At 36.0% G+C, this 23,974-nt stretch overlaps 1 protein-coding gene across 25 annotated transcripts; it reads right to left on the reverse strand.

Moving 5' to 3' along the window:
• Window positions 1–1,668: 1,668 nt before the first annotated feature.
• LOC128252604 (casein kinase I) lies at window positions 1,669–23,974 on the reverse strand. Of its 25 annotated transcripts, none has more exons than XM_052980449.1 (13): window positions 23,857–23,974; window positions 22,514–22,801; window positions 15,386–15,594; window positions 11,618–11,695; window positions 11,340–11,450; window positions 10,053–10,219; window positions 7,375–7,489; window positions 7,045–7,313; window positions 6,802–6,972; window positions 5,606–5,686; window positions 4,405–4,503; window positions 2,635–2,741; window positions 1,669–1,998 (listed from the first exon to the last, which is right to left on the reverse strand). In XM_052980449.1, exons 3-13 carry the CDS (start codon window positions 15,495–15,497, stop codon window positions 1,929–1,931), a joined length of 1,380 nt encoding a protein of 459 aa, XP_052836409.1. In that variant the 5' UTR covers window positions 15,498–15,594; window positions 22,514–22,801; window positions 23,857–23,974; the 3' UTR covers window positions 1,669–1,928. The 25 variants fall into 25 exon arrangements, 22 of the variants coding, with proteins under 22 accessions (XP_052836409.1, XP_052836411.1, XP_052836410.1 ...); XM_052980451.1 differs by having other exon boundaries at window positions 23,881–23,949; XM_052980450.1 differs by having other exon boundaries at window positions 23,870–23,942.

The following is a 23,974-nucleotide window of genomic DNA, read 5'->3' on the forward strand; positions in this document are numbered from 1 at the left end:
GATACATAGACGTGTATATATATCAAAATACTTTTCGTGTATATATGTACATATTAGCATTAAAAAAGTGCATTCAAAACAGATCTAAGCCAAGCTGCCTACGCTGAGTGGCGATTCATACAAGTATACTGTATATCTCTGATACATCATATAGCTGCACACATACAGACATTGTCAAACAAATAGCAAAAATATTTATCAGGAATACTAGCAGTTTTTTTTTTTTATTTTTGCAGAGATGATTTTGAACAACAATAGATTTACAGAATTAATTAGAACACTTAAAACGCCTTTGCATTCGTCAAAACAATTAGGTAAAGCAAATAAAAGTTGGGACTTTTCAAGACAGTAACCGTAAATGACAATGATATAACATTTGCAAGGGCTGTTAGTTCTCGAAAAACATAGGTGGAATTTGTTATTACTGTTTTTAAGAGTGGTGGAAACAATTTCGATAAATACAAGTCTTAAAATTTCCCCATAAACTTTCAATTTGGTTGAACCAAAACAAATCGATTGTTTTGGATGAGCAAACGTCTTTCCAATACGTTGCTCTTTTTTATTTAAGCTCCTTCTGTTTCTATAAAATTTGAAAGTGCCATTGTTTTCCCCACTCATGTAGCTACAAATGGAAGCACAACTTAATCTCCTTACGAAAAGTCACAAGTTAAGATCTTATTCCCTATTTATTTTCTGGATTGCACGAAGTTTTTTCCAGTTTGGTCAGATTATCTGAGTATTAACATATATTGCCGCTAACCATTTTTTGTGTAACTGAAGATTGCAAGCAAATACAATGCATTCGAAAAGTATGCTAAAAGTCGTGCTTTTTTTTAAAAATGTTTAATAAGAAATTACAATTTGAGTGGAAAAAGCATGAAGTCCATGAATACAGTATTTAATAAGCAAGTCTTCAAATTACAACAATTACAATTACCCTTTGCTATTGTTTGCTATTTGCCTGACAATGGTACACGTATTATGTTATAAGTTGGTTTCATATAGCTGCATACATATATTAAGATTGAATAGTTTTAAAAAATGATGTTTATTTTCGCTTTCTTTTTTTCATTCATTATAATTTACAAGTTTGTTGGTTGCGTATAAATATGTTTTCTTCTTTCTCTCATTAGATGATGCTGCACTAGTTTTGTTTTCGTCTCTTTTAATATATGTATATAATATATAAATATGCTTTAAGTGGTTTTTGTGTGTTTAAGTTTCCTTCAGTTAAGAGCAATTTGGGTATTGAGGGGTATCGGTATTGTTATCGGTATCGGTATTGGTAGTGGTATTGGGGAGCTTTCTTTCCGATTTCCTTCACAAAAGACACCGACGGGAGGAGCTGCCTAGGCTGTGAGTGATTCTTTGCTTGGATTGCCGTGTCGTTTCTAGTCGTTTGAATTTTGTTTTCTTTTTTATTTATAATAGCATTAATTAATAATATAATTAATAATTATAATAATTTATATAATAAACGCAAAATTGGTAAATAATAAAAATAATAATAAAATACAATCATTACAATAATTAATCAAAATTGGTTTCATTTTGTTTGTTTTTACTGTTTTTTAGTGTATTTAATGTTTACGGGGGTTCATTTGTTTTTTGTTTTTGTTTTGTTGTTGGGTTTCGTTTTGTTTGATTTAATATTTTTTTGTTGCTTTCTGCATTCTGCATTTTGCATTTTGCATGTGGCTTTAGATTTATATTTATATAAATTACAACGGAAGTGTCGGTGTGTTTGTAGTTGGTGTTGGCGTCAGCATCGACGCGGATGGAGGATAACGCAACGTGTGCTGCGACGTTGCCTGCTGGATATAATCCTGACTCGGATTATTCAATACGCTATCCCGTGAGTTTGAATGTGAAGTGGCGCGCAGCAGGGTGACTGCCTCGCGTTCTGGACTACATTGTACACCGTCTAGTCATTTTTGGCGCGTCGATTTCTTCTTCTTTCGTTTAAAGAAACAACAACATCTGGAATATAAGGAACCACTGGAGACAGTTAACCAAGGGACAGAAATGAGACGGATACGGATTCGGATACGGATTCAGAGGGGGAGACGTAGGCAGTGGCGGAGGCAGTGGAGAGGTCGGGGGAGAAAGAGAAAGAGAGAACGGAAAACGGAAGTTGCGCATTAAAAACGACAAAGCAAAAAAATTCACTATATATCTAGTGGATCTGTTAATCAATGTATCGATATGTCTTCTGTCTTTTTGTGTTATTCGCCTATTTATCTAAACTTAATATAAACATAAGTCATATATCAAACACGAAGTTATTATTTCGTTTAATATTTATTAATTTTGGCTTTACCTCTAATATTGTGTTTAACATGATAAATGATAAATTTATAAAAAAAGGTTTCCCAAAAAAAAAATTAATTTAGGAAAGGTTTGCAAAATACCAAGAATATCACAATTTCAGCTAACTTATAAACTTAAAAATTGGAATATCCTAATCTATATCCATGCCTGTTAAGATGCCAGTTCGTTTTTAAAATCGGGGCATCCACCAAACTGATTTTATTCATGGTTTAGTCTATACATATATCAACCTATTCCGCAGAACGTCTAACAGTTAGTCACATATCGATATACCGATTAATTGATCGCCTGAGTAACACATACTTTGTTTCATCGACCACTTCGACTTCCGGCTGTTGTGTGATGGGCGTGTTTGAGTGTCCGGCCGTGGGATCGTCCGGATTTAGTTCGCCATTCGTCGAACTCACAACCTGCAATTGAATAACACAGAACAGAGAAAAGAATGGATAGAATTCTAGAATTAGTCTCCACTTGTCATTAAGTTTTGTACTAAACATATAGTACGAGTATATACAGTAAGTAGTGATTAAACATAATTTAACGATTTACACCGCTTTATTTATTTCGCTAATCAAAAATGAACCAGTTGAAATACAGTCGACACAAAAACTATTGATTGGAATGACAGACATCACACAAAACAAAACTGTTGTACACAACAAGGACTATTTCGGTAGCACTACAAAACCAATTAGACTACGAATGAACATTTTTTTTTTTTATAATTTTTGGTCTGCAAAGTTTTTGAACAAATCGAGCCGGTTTTAGTTCGAATAGATTTGTAGTTCCCCTTTTCAGCCTATTACGGAGATTGCCTGAAATGTCAGGAATCGTTTTCAGTTTGCGGATCACACACACTCACATATTGATATTGGACGGGTACAAGACACGCACGACATATGTTAGGATCGGATGACAAACAAGTTAATATAGCAAATACCTCGCGCTAGTGTTGTAAAACGCAAATAAAAGGAAAGGTAACCCGATTTGGCTTTTGTCGAAGGAGAATGTCGTTTAGATTTTAGTAGAAGCCGTGGTATTAGGAAGTATAGTAGTAGTGTTGGTAGGTCTTTGGTGTGGTGTCTTATTTCTTAGGGTCGTCTTCCGGATCGCTTTTCTCATAATAAGCATCAAAGGGGCTATCATCATCCGAGCTCGAATCTTCAGGCAATCTCTGTAATAAGTTTTGTTTGGGTTTCGAATTTGATTCGATACATCAGAAGTGGTTTCTCCATATCGCAAAGCATGCCAATGATGTCGCTTTATGAGAAATGTGGTTCCTCCAGCCGAGTTCTCAAATAATAATTCTACTTAGTAGTCTACGACTGTGGGTGTGGAGTAGGTGATCCATGCTTTACTAGAGTAGTATATGTCGTGTGTGGCATGCAGTCAAGTACAGTTATGGCTAGACCAGTTTTGGTTAATGCACAGGTGAAACATGCACCGTGCACAAAAAGAGGAAGGCTACGTTTCTTCTTCGTCTCTCATGCAGTTTTTATTAGGATCCTCAAGTATCAATCAGTTACACTATTATCGAAGGAAAACTCTAGGTTCAAAAATAAATCAGGAAGATCCGAGAAAAAATACCCAAGAAGAAATCTAACAAAACGTGTTGAAGAAACAAAATCAAACTGAACGGAAGTGGAATGAACTATAGTGGAGAGGAGTAGGAATAACACATGTTGGGAGGAGAGATAATTGTTCAGTACCTTGTTGAGCTAATGTAGAGTAAATCAAGTGAAAACATTAGAATTGAAAAGGCCAAAAATATAACAGTCTGCGATAGATAATGTTTCGTTGTAATAATTGTAATAAATATATTTAGGCAATTATGTACAAAATCACAATAGAACAAGAGTTCAATAAATAATGAGGCGAATACAAATTGAATTATATTTATGCTATGTCTTGACCAGGAGCTGGATTGCTAAGTTTTTTTTTAAATGTATGTACAATTACAGACTGAAGACTGAGCGGGCGAGCGATCGACAAAACAGAAATAAAACGGAACGGAAACGGAAGGAAAAGAAAAAACGGTTGTACAACACTGGCCGGTTGTCGCAGCGAACTTACCTGCACTGAACCATGCCGATCGGCCGGCGTTAGATTGCCCAGTGTTGCCCCCGGCTTTGGCACATCAGGCCACGCAGCAACACCTCCTTTGGCATTTGTCTGTGGTTGGGCGGGTTATGGTGGTGGTGGTTGAAGTGGTGGTGAAGGATTTGGACAGTTGGATTTGATTACATTTTTTGTTTTTTGATTGGGTACAGTTCAGTTCAGTTTTTCGAGCGAGCGGGCAATTGTTGGAAACGGATTGATGCAAATTTATCAATAATTAATTTCAATTTCAAAAAAAATTTTTTTTTTTACAACAAAGAGACAGACTGCTCTAAATTTAAATGCGAGTGTGTTTAATTTAGTGAGTGTGTGTGAGTCTAAATAAAACTAAAGCAAGTCAAGAGTGTGCTACAAAAATAACTTAAAAAAAAAGGTTTAATTCATACGGTAGACAATTAAAGCGAAAAGAATCAATAAATTAATCTAGAGCAGAATTAAGAACGCACATTAAGCCAAGTTAGAATTGACTCTTACAAGTCCCATTCACCGATTGATTCAAGCATGTCTGTACAATTTTTATACTAGGTTAGTCGAGCTCCTCTACAAGTAATAGCTTGGAAATATTCAGCCTCATTTAAATCAATCAATTAAATTTAATTTCCAGATATCTAAATTCTAAACTTAGCACATTTGTATTGACCGAAGCTTAAGAACGAAAAATACAAGAGTCGTGAACCCAGCAATGAGCAATGTAGTCTAAAACCAGACTTAATTGTATGTGTTTACATATAGAGTAGAAGAGCACTTTAATTCACACTAACCAGTACAGAGATATTTTTCAAGTCTACAACGTCTAACCTGAAGTATTATATATTCTTCATTCTCATTATCAACTTCGTCATCAAAATCAAAATATGAAACGTCCTATAGTTGTATACATATCAAATGTTGTGTAGAGGGGAGAAAAGTGGGATCAAAACAAAAGCGTTGAGCATAAGTAGAGAAAGAAGAGCAGTTAAGAACGAATGTTAGAAGTAAGGAACTGAGTAACCAAAGAGAAAAAGTTTGCTAAAGCTAATTTTAAACGAGGATAAGTGTCTTTTAACTTATAGATATTTTTATAACGTAATCGAGTTAAATTTTGTCAGTGATATAGAGTACAAATTGGGTTCTTTTTGGATTGCGATAGTAAAACATTGCTTATTGTATACTTTACCTTAGCCGTAACATTATGACGATCTTTATTTGGTGAAATGATGACTTCATGGCCAGTTTGCAGAGATCCGACGGGCGTTGACTGTTTTATGTCAGTGATGTGAATGCATTTTTTGTTTTAATTCGATAACATGTTTATAGATAGATGAAGCAGTAGTTTTGTTTTAAAAACACACAGAGATTTACACGCACATGACACGGTGTTGACAACCGAAAAAAGAGAAAAGAGATCAAGGAGAGAAGAAAAGTGCTGTTAAAAATGGCATCAATTGGTTGCTTAAGTTAGTCTCATTAATTTTGTACTTAACATACGCTAGCTTAACCACTTAAAGCAACGAGCTTACACACGGAGAACAAGCGTTTACCAACACTGAGTGAGCGATCGAGCGTCCTACTTAGTTATGCAACAATGATGTAAATATATATTTCCGCATTTGTATATTTTTTGTACCTTGTCAGACTTATTTTTGGCTAAATGCGATGGCGGTGCATTCTTTATGACCTTCATTTGGTCCAGCTGTTCCTTGGTCTTAAAATTAAAACACAGAAAGATTTCAATACCAAAGCCAAGACATTTGAAAATAGGATACTTAAGAAATTAAAACACATTGCATTTTTCGGAGTTGTGTTTGGGTTTTTACTGTTTCTATTGCTCTTCAATTTAATATCCTAACTTGGAAGCGGGGAAGGACACTTTATAAAAATATATATTTCATTAAAGTCAATGAAGGCAGAAATATTAAACATGCCGTTGGCAACATGAATCAAACTTCAGAACAAACTGAGCCCCCATCTTCTGTGCAGCAGCGGAGAGCGGCGGTATAACATGGATCCAGCTTCAGTAATTTAGGTCATCATACCAACTGACTATCCAAAGGAACTTGCATTCATATTTGGGTTAGTTCGTGGGGGGTGGTGCTAGTGATATGGCTATTTCAGGTGAGTGCCTTTTGTCATGCCTGATGTTTCCCCATCATTAGAAATGGTTTAAGAGTTACATGATAATTAACTTAAGAGTGCTTTCGGGATATGTTACTGGTATGGACATCATATATTTAAAGGTTTGCTTTCCCTATGTCTCCTATGAATTAGATTAGGGTTAAGATGTTAAATTCGGCGACGTTTTCGTTGGGTTAAGTGTTCTTTCGGTGTCTTAAATAGTGTCATTTTAATGGAGTCGACAAATTGATAACTCACCATTGTCTTCCCTGTCCAGTCGAACTCGCCCTCGTCGGAGTATCCCTTACGATCGAATAAGTCTTGAAACAGTCTTCGCAGAAAGTCATAGTCGGGAGTTTCGAAAAAATCTAACCGCCGAACGTAACGCAAATATGTCGCAAACTCTTCCGGATGTCCATCGCAAAGCACCTGTCGGGGTATAGCAAGACATTAATTTAAGGTTTACTTTCACAGAGTGATATATTCTGGCGTATAGTTCACCTCGATGGGCGTTGCTCGTTTCGTATCACCGATTTTTTGATATCTCTCCTTGAGTGTATCAGCCTTCAGGCCTTGCCACGGCAGTGAACCTCTTAAGAAATACATAAACATATGACCCAATGCCTCCAGATCGTCGCGTCGCGACTGCTCACGCCCCATATGCGTGTTGATTGACATATAACGTGCCGTTCCAGTTAGGGACTTATGCTCCCGATATGGTATATGCCTATTTGTATCTAAATCAATGTATTCTTTGGCCAAACCGAAATCTGTTGAGAAGCAAAATTAGCAAAAGTTTTATTATAAGGATTAAAAAAACAGCTGACTTACCAATTATATGTATAATTTTTTCACGTTTTGTTGACGTTCTGCCAATGAGAAAGTTCTCTGGTTTCACATCCCTATATATTAAGTGCCGACTATGAACATATTCGATCCGGTGGAGCTACATTTGGAATTTTTGAGAAAAGTTAAGAAAAATATATTAGTTTATTCTATAATATTATAATGTAAAAACCAGAGCATTTGATAGTTATAGTTTTATAGCTATGGAATGCTCTTGTTTTAAAATAAGCTTACATTTTAATTAACAAATTCATTTAAATTTTTTGTAGTGTCTCAACTAGCTGTTTATGTTTTTACCGTAAATTGGTTGTTCTTTGATGGCAACGGAACGGATTATTGATTGTTTTCGCTGATAAATCATAAATTTAAAAAACTAATAAATTTCTAAGTTAAGCTACAAATTGATGTGTACATGCAAATTTAATTTAATTACAATGAACGTTTGTTTTTGGTTTGCTGAATTTCGTTTCTGATAATTAAGAACTATTTTCGTTAAGAAGCATTTCATATGAATGATCCTTATAATGAATGCAAAAAAAACTTAAAACTTAGGTACAAAGTAATCCTTAACCAGGCGGCTACGATAATGATTTTAATAGTGAGTCGGAGAGAGTTGAGATAGAAAGGCAGTGACCTATTTGTTTTTTGTTAGTAATGAAAATCTAAAAAATAGTAAATAAGAGTTAAAAGTATAATATAATTGTGATCCAAGCAACCCTAGTAAAAACACATACACACCCCAACCCACGCACACGCAAAACAAACAAAGTGTTTCGGTTTTGATCTTAGTACTAGTGTTGGTTAATTTTGGCCTTGGCTACCAGAGTTGTGAATGTGATTATGTGCAGATCTATGCGCGTGCTTTAGGAAAACTTTACTGATTGCAGGTTTCTGTTGTTTTCGCTGCGTTGTTTAACTTTGTTTTTCGTGGATTTTGTTGTGGTTGTACTTACTAATTGTATAGCTATCAGAAGTACGCTCTTCAAAGTGAAACGTCTGCCGCAAATATCGAATAAATCTTCGAGTGATGGACCAAGCAACTCCATAACAAGAGCATTGTATTTGCCGCATGGGCCAAAGTAATATACTTCTGGTACACCCTCTGCTATCGATTGATCGATCGATTGATTGATTGGTAGATTTTTTTTGTCGGTTGGTTGGTTGGGTTGACATATAATTTTGTTTGGAGGAAGCGAGCGAGTGTTTATTATTTATTCGAGTGTTGGACAGCGCACAAAAGTTTTTTGGTTGTTCGATTGGTTGTTTGTTGTTGTTTTTGTTGTATTTATGCAAAAATTCGAGACCAAGAGATAAAAGAGAGATGGGAGAGAGAAGAAAGAAAGATAAGAGATACAAAATAGGAAACATTTTTTGTTTGTGTATATAACTTTTTTTTTTGTTTAAAGCTGCATTTCTATTAATTTAACGGGTCGGGCACAACAAAAAGGAGAGATAGAGTGGGAGAGTGATGTGAAGAGAGCGATGGAGTTACGGCTCATGTTTTGGAGGTTAGTGTAGCGCGTCTTACGATATTACCACCTTAAATTCGACAGAGATCGAGCGAAATATAAATACATAATCGGCAACTGTGCTAAACACAACAAGAACAACAAAAATAGAGATTCTCGAAGCATATACACAAGGAAAAGCCTGCTGGACGACCAACCTGGAGATGGAAACTCACCTACCAACTCATCCTCCTCCTCCGAACCTCATTTGACCTAACCAGTAAAAACTTTAACAGTTTTGTGTGTGCTTACAACTAATCTTAATACTAGAGTAGTCCTTGAAGGTGGTTGTGTATGTGGTGTGTATAACAGGTTCTTGGGAATTTCTGAACTCCGATAGCGGGTTCAATAGATCTTTTGCAACTGTGTTAGTAGTTTTGGTTAAATATATACATTGCAAGTTTTTCATCAAAGAGAATAGAGCGTATACAAAAGTCAGTTTAATAAATGAAAAAATTAGTGAAGTAAAAGTATCGACAAGTTTAACAACAAAACTGTTATAATGGCTTTATTTCAGTTGTTTTTTACTTGCATACACAAACGAAGAAGTTAAGATTGTTTTATGTACAAAAAAGGGTTTAATTGTATACCTTTAATTTAATTCTATATGCGACGCTTTGTTTACATGCTTTCGGGGTATTACTTTTAGTGGTTTTAAAAGTTTTTTGCAGATCCGTTTAACGATATAAATTGCAACAAAAAAATTATTATTATTTATTCTACTTTTCAACATATCTACAGTAAACTAAAAACTTGGCTAACGTTCATTGCGTAAATTCTAAATAACTAAATCAAGAAAACAAAAAGATAACCTATATCTTAGCCGTTGAGACACTTTGGTTTAAATTAAAAATTATAAATTAAAAACATCGGTTTATGGACGAGATGCTGGCGGGTTTCACAAGGTATAATCGTTAGGCAGAACGATTAAATATGCACTATTTACTATTGTAAAATGTGAAAAATTAAAAAAACTTGAAATGTTCTTTCACATGCATTGCATTGCAGTTTAAATGGCCGTTTGTTTTGATCAAATCTTGTATTGTTTTTCTCTGTTATTGCAAGTTAGTTATATTATAACTTCAGTATTTTTCTTAGTCAAGTGAAACCCGCTTAACGTTCGCCGAAAACACCTTTGGAAGATGCCACACTTACAAGTTGTTTCGCTATCATCAATACAGTCTTAAGTGAAAATTTACGGGCGCAAATATTGAAGAGATCTTCTAATGATAATCCCAATAACTCTAAAACCATGGCATTGTAACGGCCACCGCAAGTGCCCAAATGATAAATGCGTGGTATGCCATCTGGGGCGTTATCGGCTGCATTTTGATATTGATTTCGATGTTGCACACGGATAGAATCCAATTCCAATTCCGATTTAGGGTCCAATATGGCGGTGGGGATGGTGAATGAGGTTGGTTCATTATTTTAGCAACATAGCATAAAAATGTATTATGCAACAATTGTTTGTAGTTGGTTGTTTGATGGTTGGTTCAATTCAGTTCAGTTTCGAGTTGGTTGTAATGTTGTGGTGATTGCAGCAGACACGGGGAGAAATATATAGATAGAAAGAGAGCAGCGCATGATGATCGGATTCGGTTTTAAATTTAAATTTATCGGTGTTTTTGTTTAATAATTTATAGCGAACATTTTGGGTATTTGGTGTTGTAGTTATTGTTGTAGAAGTTGATGAATAATGGAGGGGAACAGAGAACAATATATTCATATAAACAACAAATAAGAGTAAGCAATATAAAAAAGAGGAATTTCAAACAAAAAAAAAAAATCAAAATTTGAGAAATCGATATATATATATATATAGTAGGGAATATATATAGAGATTTAAATATGCTGTTAAGTGATTTTCGAGCTGTTTTACATAAGCGGGTATAACAGTAGTTGCAGTTGCAGCCTGAGCTTACAATATACAAGACGTGTTTATACAGTTTTTGTTTTTCATTCGTTAATGTTTTTCAATTTTCACTTTACGCACCGACCGACCTCCAAAAATATGCTTGAGAAAATCTATTCATGTTTTTCTTTTCGTCGTATGCTTTTTTCGCAATGCGTTTAACACTTGCTAGGAACCAGAAGTGTTGTACAAAAATTATAAATATATTCGTTTATATATGAAGCTAATCAAGTGGTGGTAACGGTGCAAAACTTTTATTTACTTTCAGTAGTTTAAGGTTAGTAAGATATAGAGGGGTTGTAGAGTTAAACAGTGACAAGGAAAATTAGACCAGCATGGGAAAAATTTAATTTATAAGTACAATATGCACTTCTTTAAAACTTTTTCGGATTCTCTTCCCAGCAGAGGTCTTTGGACATTGGTTTGTTAGTCAATAAGTTAGTGTTTGGTGGGACGACAGCTTTGAAAAAAGTTCAGGGTTGGATCGTAGGACGTACTGCAAAGTTAAAAATCGATAGTTTACATACCATGTGATCCTAATAGTTTATAAAACCTATACTCTAAGTGTAGTTGTGGAGCCTTTGACTTCATAGGCTCCATTTTTATTGCTACATGTTCATTGTTGTAAAGATTTTTGCCTGAAAAAGAAGGAAATAGGGATTAATTAAATTTTTCATAAATGTAATCATAAAACAAATAATAATAGTACCAAACTGCAATACTAAACTTTAAACGAGTGAAGTATTGCACAAGTGAATTTACATGCTCAAGACTATCGCGGTTCGCATGCATTCAATGCTTTTACCTGCCCCACTGTTGTCAGCAGTGTCACGCCCATTACGCCCTCCGACACCACCACCACCAAAGCAACACATTCGACGACCTAGCCAAATGGGAAAAAGTATAATAGTAAGAAACCTGCAATATATTTATATTTCCTTGTTCTCACGCACTTCTTTAATTTAAAAGAATTAAATCTCTTCTTACCAAATTTAAACAGAAAGTCGATACAAGTTCGGCTTGAATTGGTAAATTTCAAACAATTTTATTAGTTTAAAGTATTTTCTGGTTAATTTATGCTTAAAATATAGATTATCCATGATATAAGTTTTAATATGGAATTCAAGAAATTCTATCGGAAGTGGAATTGAGAACAAGGCCGAATATAATTTGCGAATTGCATTTTAGATGTGACGACATGACGGAGACGCAGACAGAAGCTGAGAGAATATGTCAACGACGAACAGTGCGCTCATGTGCGAAATTATGTCATGAGAATGGCGGTGAGAGAAGCCACCACGAGTGTGTGGGTGGTTTGGGTTCGGTTGGGTTTATGAGTTAACTGGGTGGGTGGATGGGTGAGACAGACGCCGCTTATCAACAGACACAACATTATAACGCTGATAGAGTCGTCGCACACACACATAGATACAAAAATATGGCGATAGGAAGCCGCATGATTTTGATTACATGCTACAAAATACCGCCAGCAATGCCCTTTACCCGCCACGCCCCCTTAAGAGCATTAGTTTGCTGATTTTCTAGAACACTTTGCATAAAACGCAAGTTTTCGCCGACGTAACAAAAATGCTAAACAAACACTAATTTGTTGATCCTGAAATTTTTTGTCCACATTGGCAAAATTGTAAAGATTGCTAGTTTGTTGGAAAAAATTGTTGATTTTCTACTGAATGTGCCGCCGACTGCAGATGTTTGGTTATTCCTTAATCACTTTGCAGCGAGATTATTATGACCTTTAGAGTTTGGGCCGTGACTCAGAACTAAGATGACATTCGTAGATCATGATCTTTGGGGAAATACTTATTCTGATTATTAAACCACGAGGATACAAGACCAAAATCCCCGCGACCCAACCAATGAGCAAATCAACAAATACCGTGACCTAACGCAATACACAATATTAATCATAGTACAAAAACCGCATAAAATGGAAAACAAACCTCAAAAAATTCGTTGAAAACAAGTTGCGCGCCATAAACAATAAAACCGCTCACAGAAAAACTAAAACAACGAGGAAGAAAACAAACTTTATAAAGGGCGTGCTGCGCTAAACAAAAATAAAACGAAAGTTCCCAAATTAAACGAGAAACGCCCACGCAAGGCGCCCATAAAAATGAGCCAAGAAAAGAGGCAGAAAAGTATTTGGGTTGGTCAACGTTCTGGTTTCCCAACTGTTTCTCTAATATATTTTTATTCTTCTGTTTTCGAAATGGGAAAAACACAAAAGAAACAGGCCTTTTGAAAACGAAAAACAAAATTATGTCATTTTGATTGCGATTGCAAGAATATGCCGCAAAAGTAAAAAGCCCAAACATATTGCTTTTATCTTAACGTCAGCACTAATCTGATTTAAAAACAAACCAAACAAGAAGGAAAGCAAACTTCGGCAAGCCGAAGTTCATATACCCTTGCAGCTATTGCATTAATTAAATACTTTTGAAAACATTTAAATTATGATTTACTTGAGTATGTGCTAAAAAAAAACATTGAAACTATGATTATTTGCAGCTCAATTATTAGATAGTTATTTTATATATTTTTATTATTTCTATGGGAGCTATATGCTATAGACGTCCGATTTTGATAAAATTTATACCATAATTCTGAAATAATTAAACATTGCTATATGTCGAAGAACTAAACAAAAAATTAAAAAACAGAAAAGTTATAATTTTTTTCATTTATTTTTCCGATTGTTCCTATGGGAGCTATATGCTATAGTCGTCCGATTTTGATGAAATTAAAACCGTAATTCTGAAATATTAAACCATTACTATATCTCGAAGAACTAAACAAAAAATTAAAAAACAGCAAAGTTATAATTTTTTTCATTTATTTTTCCGATTGTTCCTATGGGAGCTATATGCTATAGTCGTCCGATCCGGCTCGTTCCGACTTATATACTACCTGCAATAGAAAGACAACTTTTGGGAAAGTTTCATGCAGATAGCTTTAAAACTGAGAGACTAGTTTGCATATAAACGGACGGACAGACGGACAGACGGACGGACAGACGGACATGGCTAGATCGACTGTCCTAGTGATGCTGATCAAGAATATATATACTTTATAGGGTCGGAAACGTCTCCTTCACTGCGTTGCAAACTTCTGACTGAAATTATAATACCCTCTGCAAGGGTATAAAAAGAATCAACAAACAAATACTTTGCAAAAGGTATTTTTAGACCACAATTAATAAAAATGATATCATAAGCGAAATCAAATAGCCTGTACGACGTCACAGAAACGAATTTTATTTTAATTGAACATAGCCGAGGAGATCCAAGCAATGTATGTCAAACTGTGAGATTATCATAATCGGAAAAAGCAATACAAATGAGCCAATTAAATACAGCTTTTCAGTAGTGATTGTTTTTGCTTTTTGTCAACGCTGACTGTCGTTTAATGAGTCATGCAAAAACCCCAACAAAACGTATGCAACAAAAAGTCTCGAGATGCTGATGTGGAACAAAGAAAAAGCACGTCTCAGACCTGCTGAAAGAGACGGAATGAGAGGCTGAGAAAGAGAGAGCATGATAATTACAGTTTTGCCAGCACTGCCACCGCCGGCTGAAAATTAGCTAGACTGTATACATAGCACTACCTGTTGGCAATGTGACAACAAATGCACAAAAGGAAGTGGCAGGCCCAAAAAAGAAAGAAAAAAAAGGAAAAAAAAAAAAAGGAAAAAAACATACAACGGCAGGAGGGGCGGGACTTGTATGAAACAACTTTATAAAAGCGCATTTAGCAAACAAAGCCAAAACGACGACAGCGCCAAGAAAACAGATGGCGGAATGGAATGGCATTTTTTTTTTGTTGTATTGTGCACTCTTGTAGCAAGTGAAAAGGAGTGGGGATCTGTTCTCATTGTGGTTAACAGACCTGTAAGGAATGCCCGCCGAAAGGAAGTGGCCAACGAAAAAGTAAGAAGAAAGGGAACACCGAGAGCCCCAAACGCGACATTATTGCATGCCAACAGCAAAATTTGGGTAGGGGAAATGGTAAATGGGGTGGCGGGAGGTACCCAGTCTGGCTGTGAATCATAAACATTATCCTTATCAGTATCCTTATGAGTAGAATTCCATTTCTGGTTCGGTTTCGGTTATTGATTTTCTTATATAGATGATCAGATATATAATAAGTCGGTAAAAAAGAAACGAACGATGCTAGGTTAGAAGAACTGCTTCCAAATACCTTGCCCTTCACGACTAAAAATCCAGGTTCTATTTATAAATGAAATTACTTTAAATCCTGTAGCTCTAGTTTTGTTTTTTTATTTCTCGCTCAGCCGAACGAAGTTAAAAACAAAACAAAATTCATCTTTGGTAAATTTACTTCGGAAACTCCAACTGCTTATCTTACAGAAAAATAGTTCTAGATAACAGTAGATATATTATTAACCCAATAAAACTTACAAGACTAAAAATTCAAGCTAGGCCTATGAAGTGATTTCTTAGAATCCATGAAAATTGTACATATCATAAACAAATGATTTTCAAACATTTAAAATTGATTGATTGTATTAATAAAAAAATATTTTTGTACTTACCTAAACGCAATTCGCCAAAATTACCACAGCCAATTTTTTTACCGACACGAAAATTTGGTCCGACCATAAGTACACCGGTTGTGGTGCTTACAGATTGGCGGGTGGAATACATGTTATTGCTTGAGCTTTTACCACCGGCTAGGGCTGTGGTGGCATTTGCCACATTACCAGCGGATGGACCGGCAGTTGTCGTTTGTGGGCCACCGCCACTGCAAAGAAAGGGAACGGAAATCGATTAGTAACAAGTTGATTGCAATAAAAAAAACATTTCATCGGTCTGGGGATTAGGAGCAACCTCTCAATACAGCGGATACAGGCTTTAAATCTCTTAACAGAGGATACATTTTAATATCGAGCATCTAGCATTTAATGTCAACCAACTTAAAAAATACAAATAGCAAACTTTCGATTGCAAGTAAGATCAGTTATTGCAGTACTAGATAGGTACGTACTGTTCCTCCTTCATATATTTTGGAAGGGATAAATATTTGCGCAACATTTGATTTTAAGTGACCGAAATGCTCCGGGTATACGGACCTAACAATTTACGACATGAAATTCAAGTACTAAAGTTCAAAAACCTTTCCTTCAAAACAGTAATTGTCATCCTGTTTGTGTTCGTTATTACAGTTCCATAAATAAGTTTTTATTCTTGTCCAGGTGAAAAAACACCCAGGACAATGACACAAAAACTTTCTGCATTTTTAAGTAGAACGGCACACACAAAACAAAACAAAAATCGATTCGAATCAAGCTGTGTAGGCCAGGTAAGTTTCTGTTTAACTGTAGGAATTGGCAAAGGGAATAGAGAACTAGCTGCTGGTTATGGCCACATGTATGGAGAGCTCGCTCAGCCGTAACTATTACTACAAGGGGAGTTGGGGAAGTCGTGTCGAGTGGTTTGATTTGTAGTGGAGTGACTCATGGCCAGACAACTGAAATATGTTTGATTAAGACAAAAGGCTTTGCTTTGTTGCAGCTCGCGATGGGTGTGGCCACTGAAAGATCTTTTATGTTCTCATGCATTTTATTGTTGCAAAATTTAGTTCAATGTCGTCGGGGTAAATTCGTAGTACAGCTTTACAATATTTACTTAACTGTGTTAAGGGTTACAATGCCTTCTGTAAATGTGTTTTGTTGCGGAAATATTTTACAGCAAGCGTCGTTCTCAAAGATAATGTATCGCAAATGGATAACCGGAAAAAAGGATGTTAAAAAATCAGTCTAATAAGACAAATACAAAATGTAATTAAAAATATAATAAAGAAATGACTATCGGCACGCCTACAAATATATCGTAAGGCGAAAATATAAAACAAAATAAGTGAGTAAATAAATCGAAGTAAAGTAAGTGAAATAGATTTTAACTGAAATTTGTTTATATCGTTTATATTTTAAGTAGAACGTAAGCTTTAAATAATTTTCACATCATCTCAATATGAAAAATGGTTCTGTGGTAATTCCAGTATCCAGCATCGAACTAATAGTAGTGTAAATAGAAAATTTTCAATTTTAAACAAATCAAACTCACTTTGCACAGCCGACCTTAAAGTTATTGCATGTAGTCAAATCTTTACAAGCATATAAAGTAGTTACTTATAGCAATATTCAATTGGTTATCTGATGGGAGGTTGAATCGCAGTCTTGGTTACCGCTCCACTAAGTCTATTAACAGGAAATTATTAGATATTCCTACTCGTTCCATGACCGCCTTTTCACCTCCCCTCCCTTGCAGTTTCCATAATTTCTACTTTCATCTAATTTCAGTCTGCCAGTTGGCGGTTATTTGCCAGCTGCGAGAACGGGAGTCGGAAAATCTTATCTGCCCACAAGTTGCTTTGCGAAGTCGAAAGAGAGGCAATAACAACATACACTCAACCGATAATTGTACCGTTAAGCGGGTCTGTAATAAAAAAAATCACAAAGACTAAAAACCGCCGATAACAATTAAAGAGTAAGTTGCTGTGGGCAAGAGCCAAGGGGATTGAGCAGGCGGCTAAATGAATCAGAAACAAGTTCGAGTTCGAGTTCGATTACAAGTTCCTTCAGCCACCATAACAGAGCCACTAAACAACTGAATATACATTGGTTCACCAAGAAGTTAGTTAGACTTTATTTAAGGGATTGTTATATTAATTGACTTGTGCACATCTAGTAGATTATATTCACAGTTTTTACTGATCAAGAACAAGCTAAAACTTCATAGGATCAAAATGTAGTAGGTTACCACATAAACATAAAGCCCAACCATTTAATCTAAGATTAAAGTGTATAAACACGATGCACTGAACTTTCATGGTGCATTTCTTCAGCGAAATGAAAACAAAATGTCTCTCATGCATCAAATACTAATTAGTCGGGTATTTCTAGTTGGTTAGCTTTCCTAGGGTATTCGTTACCTCGACAAGTCTCATTTTTCATGCTTTTCTTGTTATTGCTTTGATTGTTTTATAGCTTAATATCCTGGGGGCAAAACTGGTTCACACACACACAAGTGTGTCTTTCTGTGTACATATGAACGGGTATTAACGTATAAATGGCTGAATGTCCATCGATCGATCGCCGTTTGTCTTCACTTCTTCGGTATACATATCTGGCTCCCCACTTAAAACCATTTTTATTTGGTTGGTCTCCGCGTAATGTTTTTCTTTTTTGTTTTCATTACTTTTTGGGGTCGGGTCTTGGCTTTCTACGCCTTCTGCTTCTTGCCACTGCCTGTGGCCTCGTCTGAAAACGAGTTCTCATTTTGTTGTCGTTGCCGGTCGTTCTAAAAGATTACCTTTATTTTTTTATGAATCAGAATGTAAGAAAAAAGGCTCTCGGCTGGAAATCGCAGCTGGGGTTTGGCAAAGCGGTTTCCTTGACGGCAAGGGGTTAATAAGTACAGCTCAATAATCATTCGATTATAGATAAGTTCAGTTTCATGGAAAAAAGAAAAATCATATAATCAAATTTTTTATTTGGGTTTGGTGCGTTTGGACGTGTGGGAAACAAAATCGATAATTAAAAATAAGCCAAGCGCTAAAAATACAATTATGCACAAAGTGGGTTGACCAAACTCACTCACTACTCACACCCCCAAATGACAGTGTGTGAGTGTCTGGGGCACTCGTATCTGTATCTGTGTGTGGCTCATAAATAAATCAAGTGTAAATTGAACACAAATCCGACTCAAAAGAAAAAAGGGCGAGAAGAGTAGAGAAATAAAACAGGGAACAGAGAACACAGAGAACCTGCGCTGATGACGGCAATAGCAGAAACCGCAAACAGCGGAAAATCCCAATTAGAATCCCACAACATTAGAGACAACAACAATCGTGACACAGAAAGAAAAATGTATGTACATATGTATTATAATTGTACGCATAATTTTAGATTTTCAAAACATTTAAATTTGATATTTTTCAAGCTAGGTAATGGCGTCTGTTTACCAAAGCAGAACATTTTACTATATGTTTACCATTTATGTACATTTACGTAAATAAATATAAAATTCAAATCAAAATAATGTCAATTTCTATTTAGTTTGATGTCGAGTTCCCTTTTTTCCGTGTACCTAGGCGAGAAAGAGAAAGATAAAACCGCAAGGAACAATCTCATAATTTGACGGAATATTGATTGGAAAACAGGGTGACTCAGTGGCTCCTAAACTGTGACTAACACGCATAATTGTAAATTCAATTAAAGCTCAGAAAACCCACCTATACATGAAGCCCCAAAGAACCCATAGGTATTCACAAAAAGTTTGGGGGAAATTACATAAGCAATCAAAGAAAGCAAATGGCGCTTAAAAATAAACAAATGATAAAGAAAATCGAGTGATAAGTGCTGGTGTCTATAGTTGTTACTTTGTGTGTGTTTGTGGGGGGAATTATCAGCTGGAGATTTGTGTGACGCTTTGCAGCACTTGTTTTCTCTCTTTCCGTCTTCTGAAGGCTTGCAATTGATTTGTTGCTGTAATTTCTATTTATATAAACAAACAATTTCATTATAATTGCTAGCACGAACAATTGAATTTCAATTATGCAAATCAATTGAAAACGCATACAAGCAACTCAAACATCAGCAGAGATACTCTTAGTTGTTATATTTACGTTCATTCTCAATTTTTTTATTTAATAATTAAATCAAAATAATAAAACTTAATTCACGCTAAGAAATATTGTCAAGGTGTGTTTATTTGGGACCTTTGTATAAATAAGCCACAAGAACCAAAAATAATTTCTTTGACGTTCAATATAAGTTATTAAAAAATCACCTGAAAATGTAATTGAAACTAAAATAGTTTTTAATTTCTTGGCATACATACATACATTCGATAACCAAAAACCAGATTAGACAGCTCTTTGCACTGTTATTTCTTAAATCAAATTAAAATAAAGTTAAATAAATTACACGAAAAATGTATTTAGAAAACTAAATAAAATTGTAAGCCGCATAATAAGATTTAATGAGTAAAAGTATAAATATATTGACTGTGTGGATAAATCAGCTCAATTTGAATTATGTTAAAAATACGATTTCATTGTTATTAATGTGATTGTTGTTGTTACAGCAATGTTGTTGGTAATTGACTGATAATCGAATTTCTATAACGCCCAGCATAGCGACATAACGTAACGTGTCAATATCCATTTTCAATAGCATTTGACGTTTTGAAAGGCAAAAGCGGTACTGTGAAGTACAACAACTACAAATAAAACTACAATGACAGCATTTGATTCGCATAACATAAATGAACACACACACTCTTCCTTCTCCGCCTCTCATCACTCCAACTGACCTATCAAAACTGATAAGCAAAGAGAGCGAGAGAGCCTTGCACACACTACGAACCACTTGAGAACTCATACACACACACACAAGTCGGCTAGATAAGCGCGCCTTGATTAGCAGCTACGTCAGACAATAGGCAAGTTGAAATGAACGAGTGGCAAGTGTGTAAAAAGAGAGTGGGGGAAACAAGCGCAGCAAAAAGTGGGAGAACATCCGGAGAGGGGGAAACAGGGAGGGAAAGAGATGCAAGCGCCACTGCACCTTGCAAAATGGGTGGCATCATGGAATTTATTAATGCCTTAGCACGAATCATTCAAAATTGATTAGCATAAGCAATTGGATATTGAATAAAATAGCACTGCTGTTCTTAACCCAGTCTATTATCACTCAACCTTTCTCTTTAATTTTATGTAATACTTAACTCACAGCAAACCCCAGTAAATTTTGTCTACATTTATAATTGTTGTTATGTATCAATTAACTAATAAGTATAATTTTTTTTAGCCAGTCCATGATAAGTGTGATAATAATTTATCTTTTAATTCAGATCCCTATTTTTTGTTTCTTTTTAAGTTTTACAGAAGTTGTTTATGTTGTTATCTTCCATCTCTTTATAGATTGTTTACCACCAACTTGCAGTACGCAATTAATTTTAGGAAAATTATTTTCTCAGTTCACATTTGACAAGTTACCCCACCGTGCCTCCAGACTTGGGGCTGGGCCTGCACGTCACTCAACCCACTTCCAGCGGCATAGACAACAATTCCATTGACAACGTAGTCTATCAACGCCACAGCCTCTAACTGAAAAATGAGCAATGTGTGTATATGTCGGCTTGTGTGCCCGTATAGGGCGCCTCAATGGCCGATTGACCTTTGCATGTTAGATTAACATTGAATATGAAATCCGACCCCTCCTCCTCCCGAAAATCCTGTTTGTGGGCCATCTACGTTGGGTATCATCTGTGTGCGTCTGTGGCGGAGCCTTTAATTAGTTTAAACTCAGTGCGGACACGTGCAAATGCCAAAAGCTATGCAAATCCAATCGAATATATCCGTACCGCCCACCAGGCCAACAGTTCTAATTACAAATGTGGCTGGAATACTAGCACAAATATGTCACAATATAAGTTCGGTATTTCTGTTCTTTGCGAAGTGATGAGTAAATATGTTTTTAAAAATATCAGCATATCATATTCATCGAATATTGTACCACATGTCCACGGACTGGTAACAGAACCAATTAAACCTGTTCTATATAAACTATTCTTAGATATGAGTAAAGAAAAGCCGAGCAAATTTAAACTGCTACCTTTGTTCATATTGTTTTGCTTAATAAAAATTTTGTTTTCGAATACGAAGAAGCGTTTTTATGTTTTAGTAAAATATTACAAAAAAATTGTCAATTCATTTCTATATTATTGGATGAAGGGAACTTAGTATAATATGTAATAATGTACTTATATTTTTTAAGCTGTAAAGCAGGTAATATGTTTTTGCCAAGTTTAAAATCAACATCGACTTTTTGGAAACTGTAAGCTTATACGGTACAAATCAAAAAGAATCTGGATTTTCAGGGCTATTATTCTGACCGCCACCGTCTGGTAGGTATAGTAAGAGTTCTTGGGTGTCAGTAAAACTGTCGGTAATTTGCTTTCTAGTGTTTTCTTCCTGTATGGCTCAACCTATCGGATCGCTTAGAAGGGGCAAGAGTAACCCCGAGAGAACCCCAATCACAGAAAGTCTCCTTCACCCCGACAGACCCCTCTACCGCCCGTTTTGCCGTTATTTACGCTTGATTCCTTCCTTCCGCCATGAGTGGGCGTTAGGGAATTGTCGGGGGTGTGGCCTTTTCGACATTGAAAAACCTCACGTGCGTTTGCGTTGCCAACAGAAGTTTGTTTCCTTGGTTTTGGCTTTGTTTTTTGCTGCAATGTTTGCAGCTTCTGGCCGAGTTCAATGTCGCGGCCATTGCAATTTGAGCAATTACATTTTTACGTTTTTTCTTATTTTTCTTTAATCGGCATGTCTGTCAGTCGATTGCCAAACCGAAGGCCGGGAAAAGTCAATACAGAGTAGCCCTGCATTGTAGTCAACCTGTTTGGTTTACATTTACCCATTTAACCTCGCTGTGTATTCTCCAATTATAAGTTGAACCATGACACTGATACTATCCCTCCATTTCCAAGGTAATTCCTGCGATAAACACAATTCTGGTCACCGTTCACACAACCCTTTTAGTTTAACTTATTCGAAACTGTGCCTTTAACATGTGTTTAACACAAGTGGGCAATGTTCGGCAGCCGCAGCCAGGGAAATCCGAGAAGAAAACGATAAAAATATGAAAACTAACCCGGCGAACTCCGTAGAACGGTGCTTTCAGTGAGAGCGAGATGGCGAGAGGGCCTCATGCATGGAATCCCGTGGAAGAGCGTCGCGGGGGATCGTCGACGCCCAGTGACTGCAAAACTGTGAGCAGCTGTTGCTGACTCTGCGGCCGTTCACTCTTCGTTGTTATATTTGTTGTTGTTGCTGTTTTAATGCTGTTGTGTTTGAGAACGTGTTTTTGCTGCCTTTGTTATAACTGTTTAACTAGCTGCATGGCTTGGATTTACACAATTTTAGCACATTTATTGCACATCTGGTTGGGTTGAAAATTAACAAATATAAATTAATTTTACTACGGTTTTGTAACCTTTTTTTAAATCACTTTTCCGCTTTCTTTTCTTTACACTCAAAGCACATTTCATTATTGTTATTATAACTATTTTAGTGTTTGCTCTCCGCGTACTATTATTAAATCCCAACTGGAAAATGTTTTTAATTTGCCATATCCGCTGCGCTTTGTCACTGTGTGAGTGTGTTCATGCGAGCAGAGAGAACGAGTGGAATAGAGAGAAAGATCAGAAAAATATGCTGCAACATGCGAGAAATCCGCTCAACTTTCGCCACATTACGAAATTAAAGCCAAAGTCAGAGACCCAAAAGCGCCCCCAACAAACTGCTTTTAAACACTTTTTTTCTACTTTTCATTTGCAGGTCAAAAGTCTGAAAGACAAAGGAGTGCGAGTGCGAAGGAGAGAGAGAGAGAAAGAGAGAGAGAGAAGAGGCAGCAGATACAGATACCAAAAAGGTAGGCAAAATAAATTGTGGAAAAAAGTCATAAATAACTCGAAAAACCAGTTTATGTTGCCGGTGTACAAACAGGCAGCTCCAAACAGCAACAAAAGCAACAGCAACAGTAAACAAAGTGTGCAGCTAAACGAGAAAAAGTGCGAGCGAGCTAAGAATAGTACTTAAAAAAAAAAACAGGAAAGGGGGAAAAAACCAAACTCGTTAAAGTTGTGCAGAAGATGGAAAAATAAAGCACAGACAGCTGACTCAAAACTAAAAGATACACACACAGCTGAGAGCGGAGAGATAATTTTCCAGTTGTGGCAGACTGTCAAAGAAGATAGAAATAGAGATAAGAGAGGTGTTTAGAAACAGTTTGACAGCCACAACTCATTTCTGTTTTGTTCCAGGCCTTTATTTATTATGTTCTCCAACTTTTGACACACACACACACACGCTTAAACGAATCGCAACAAGAGTGTAAAAAACGTGGCTGCATTCAGAATCATTTTAAAGGAAACTGGAGCAAACACAAATTATTCAACGTCACAGCGATAAAGCGATTAACACCGCACTACACACCACCAATTCTCACAAATACTGCACCACAAGATTCGCGAGAGAGTTGCGAAAAAAACAAATTCGGCGGAATAGACGGAATGACAACTGCCGCGCCAAACGATCGAAAATCAAGTGAGCT

This window comes from Drosophila gunungcola, chromosome 3R, assembly GCF_025200985.1.
Source record: "Drosophila gunungcola strain Sukarami chromosome 3R, Dgunungcola_SK_2, whole genome shotgun sequence".
NCBI classification, from domain to species: domain Eukaryota; kingdom Metazoa; phylum Arthropoda; class Insecta; order Diptera; family Drosophilidae; genus Drosophila; species Drosophila gunungcola.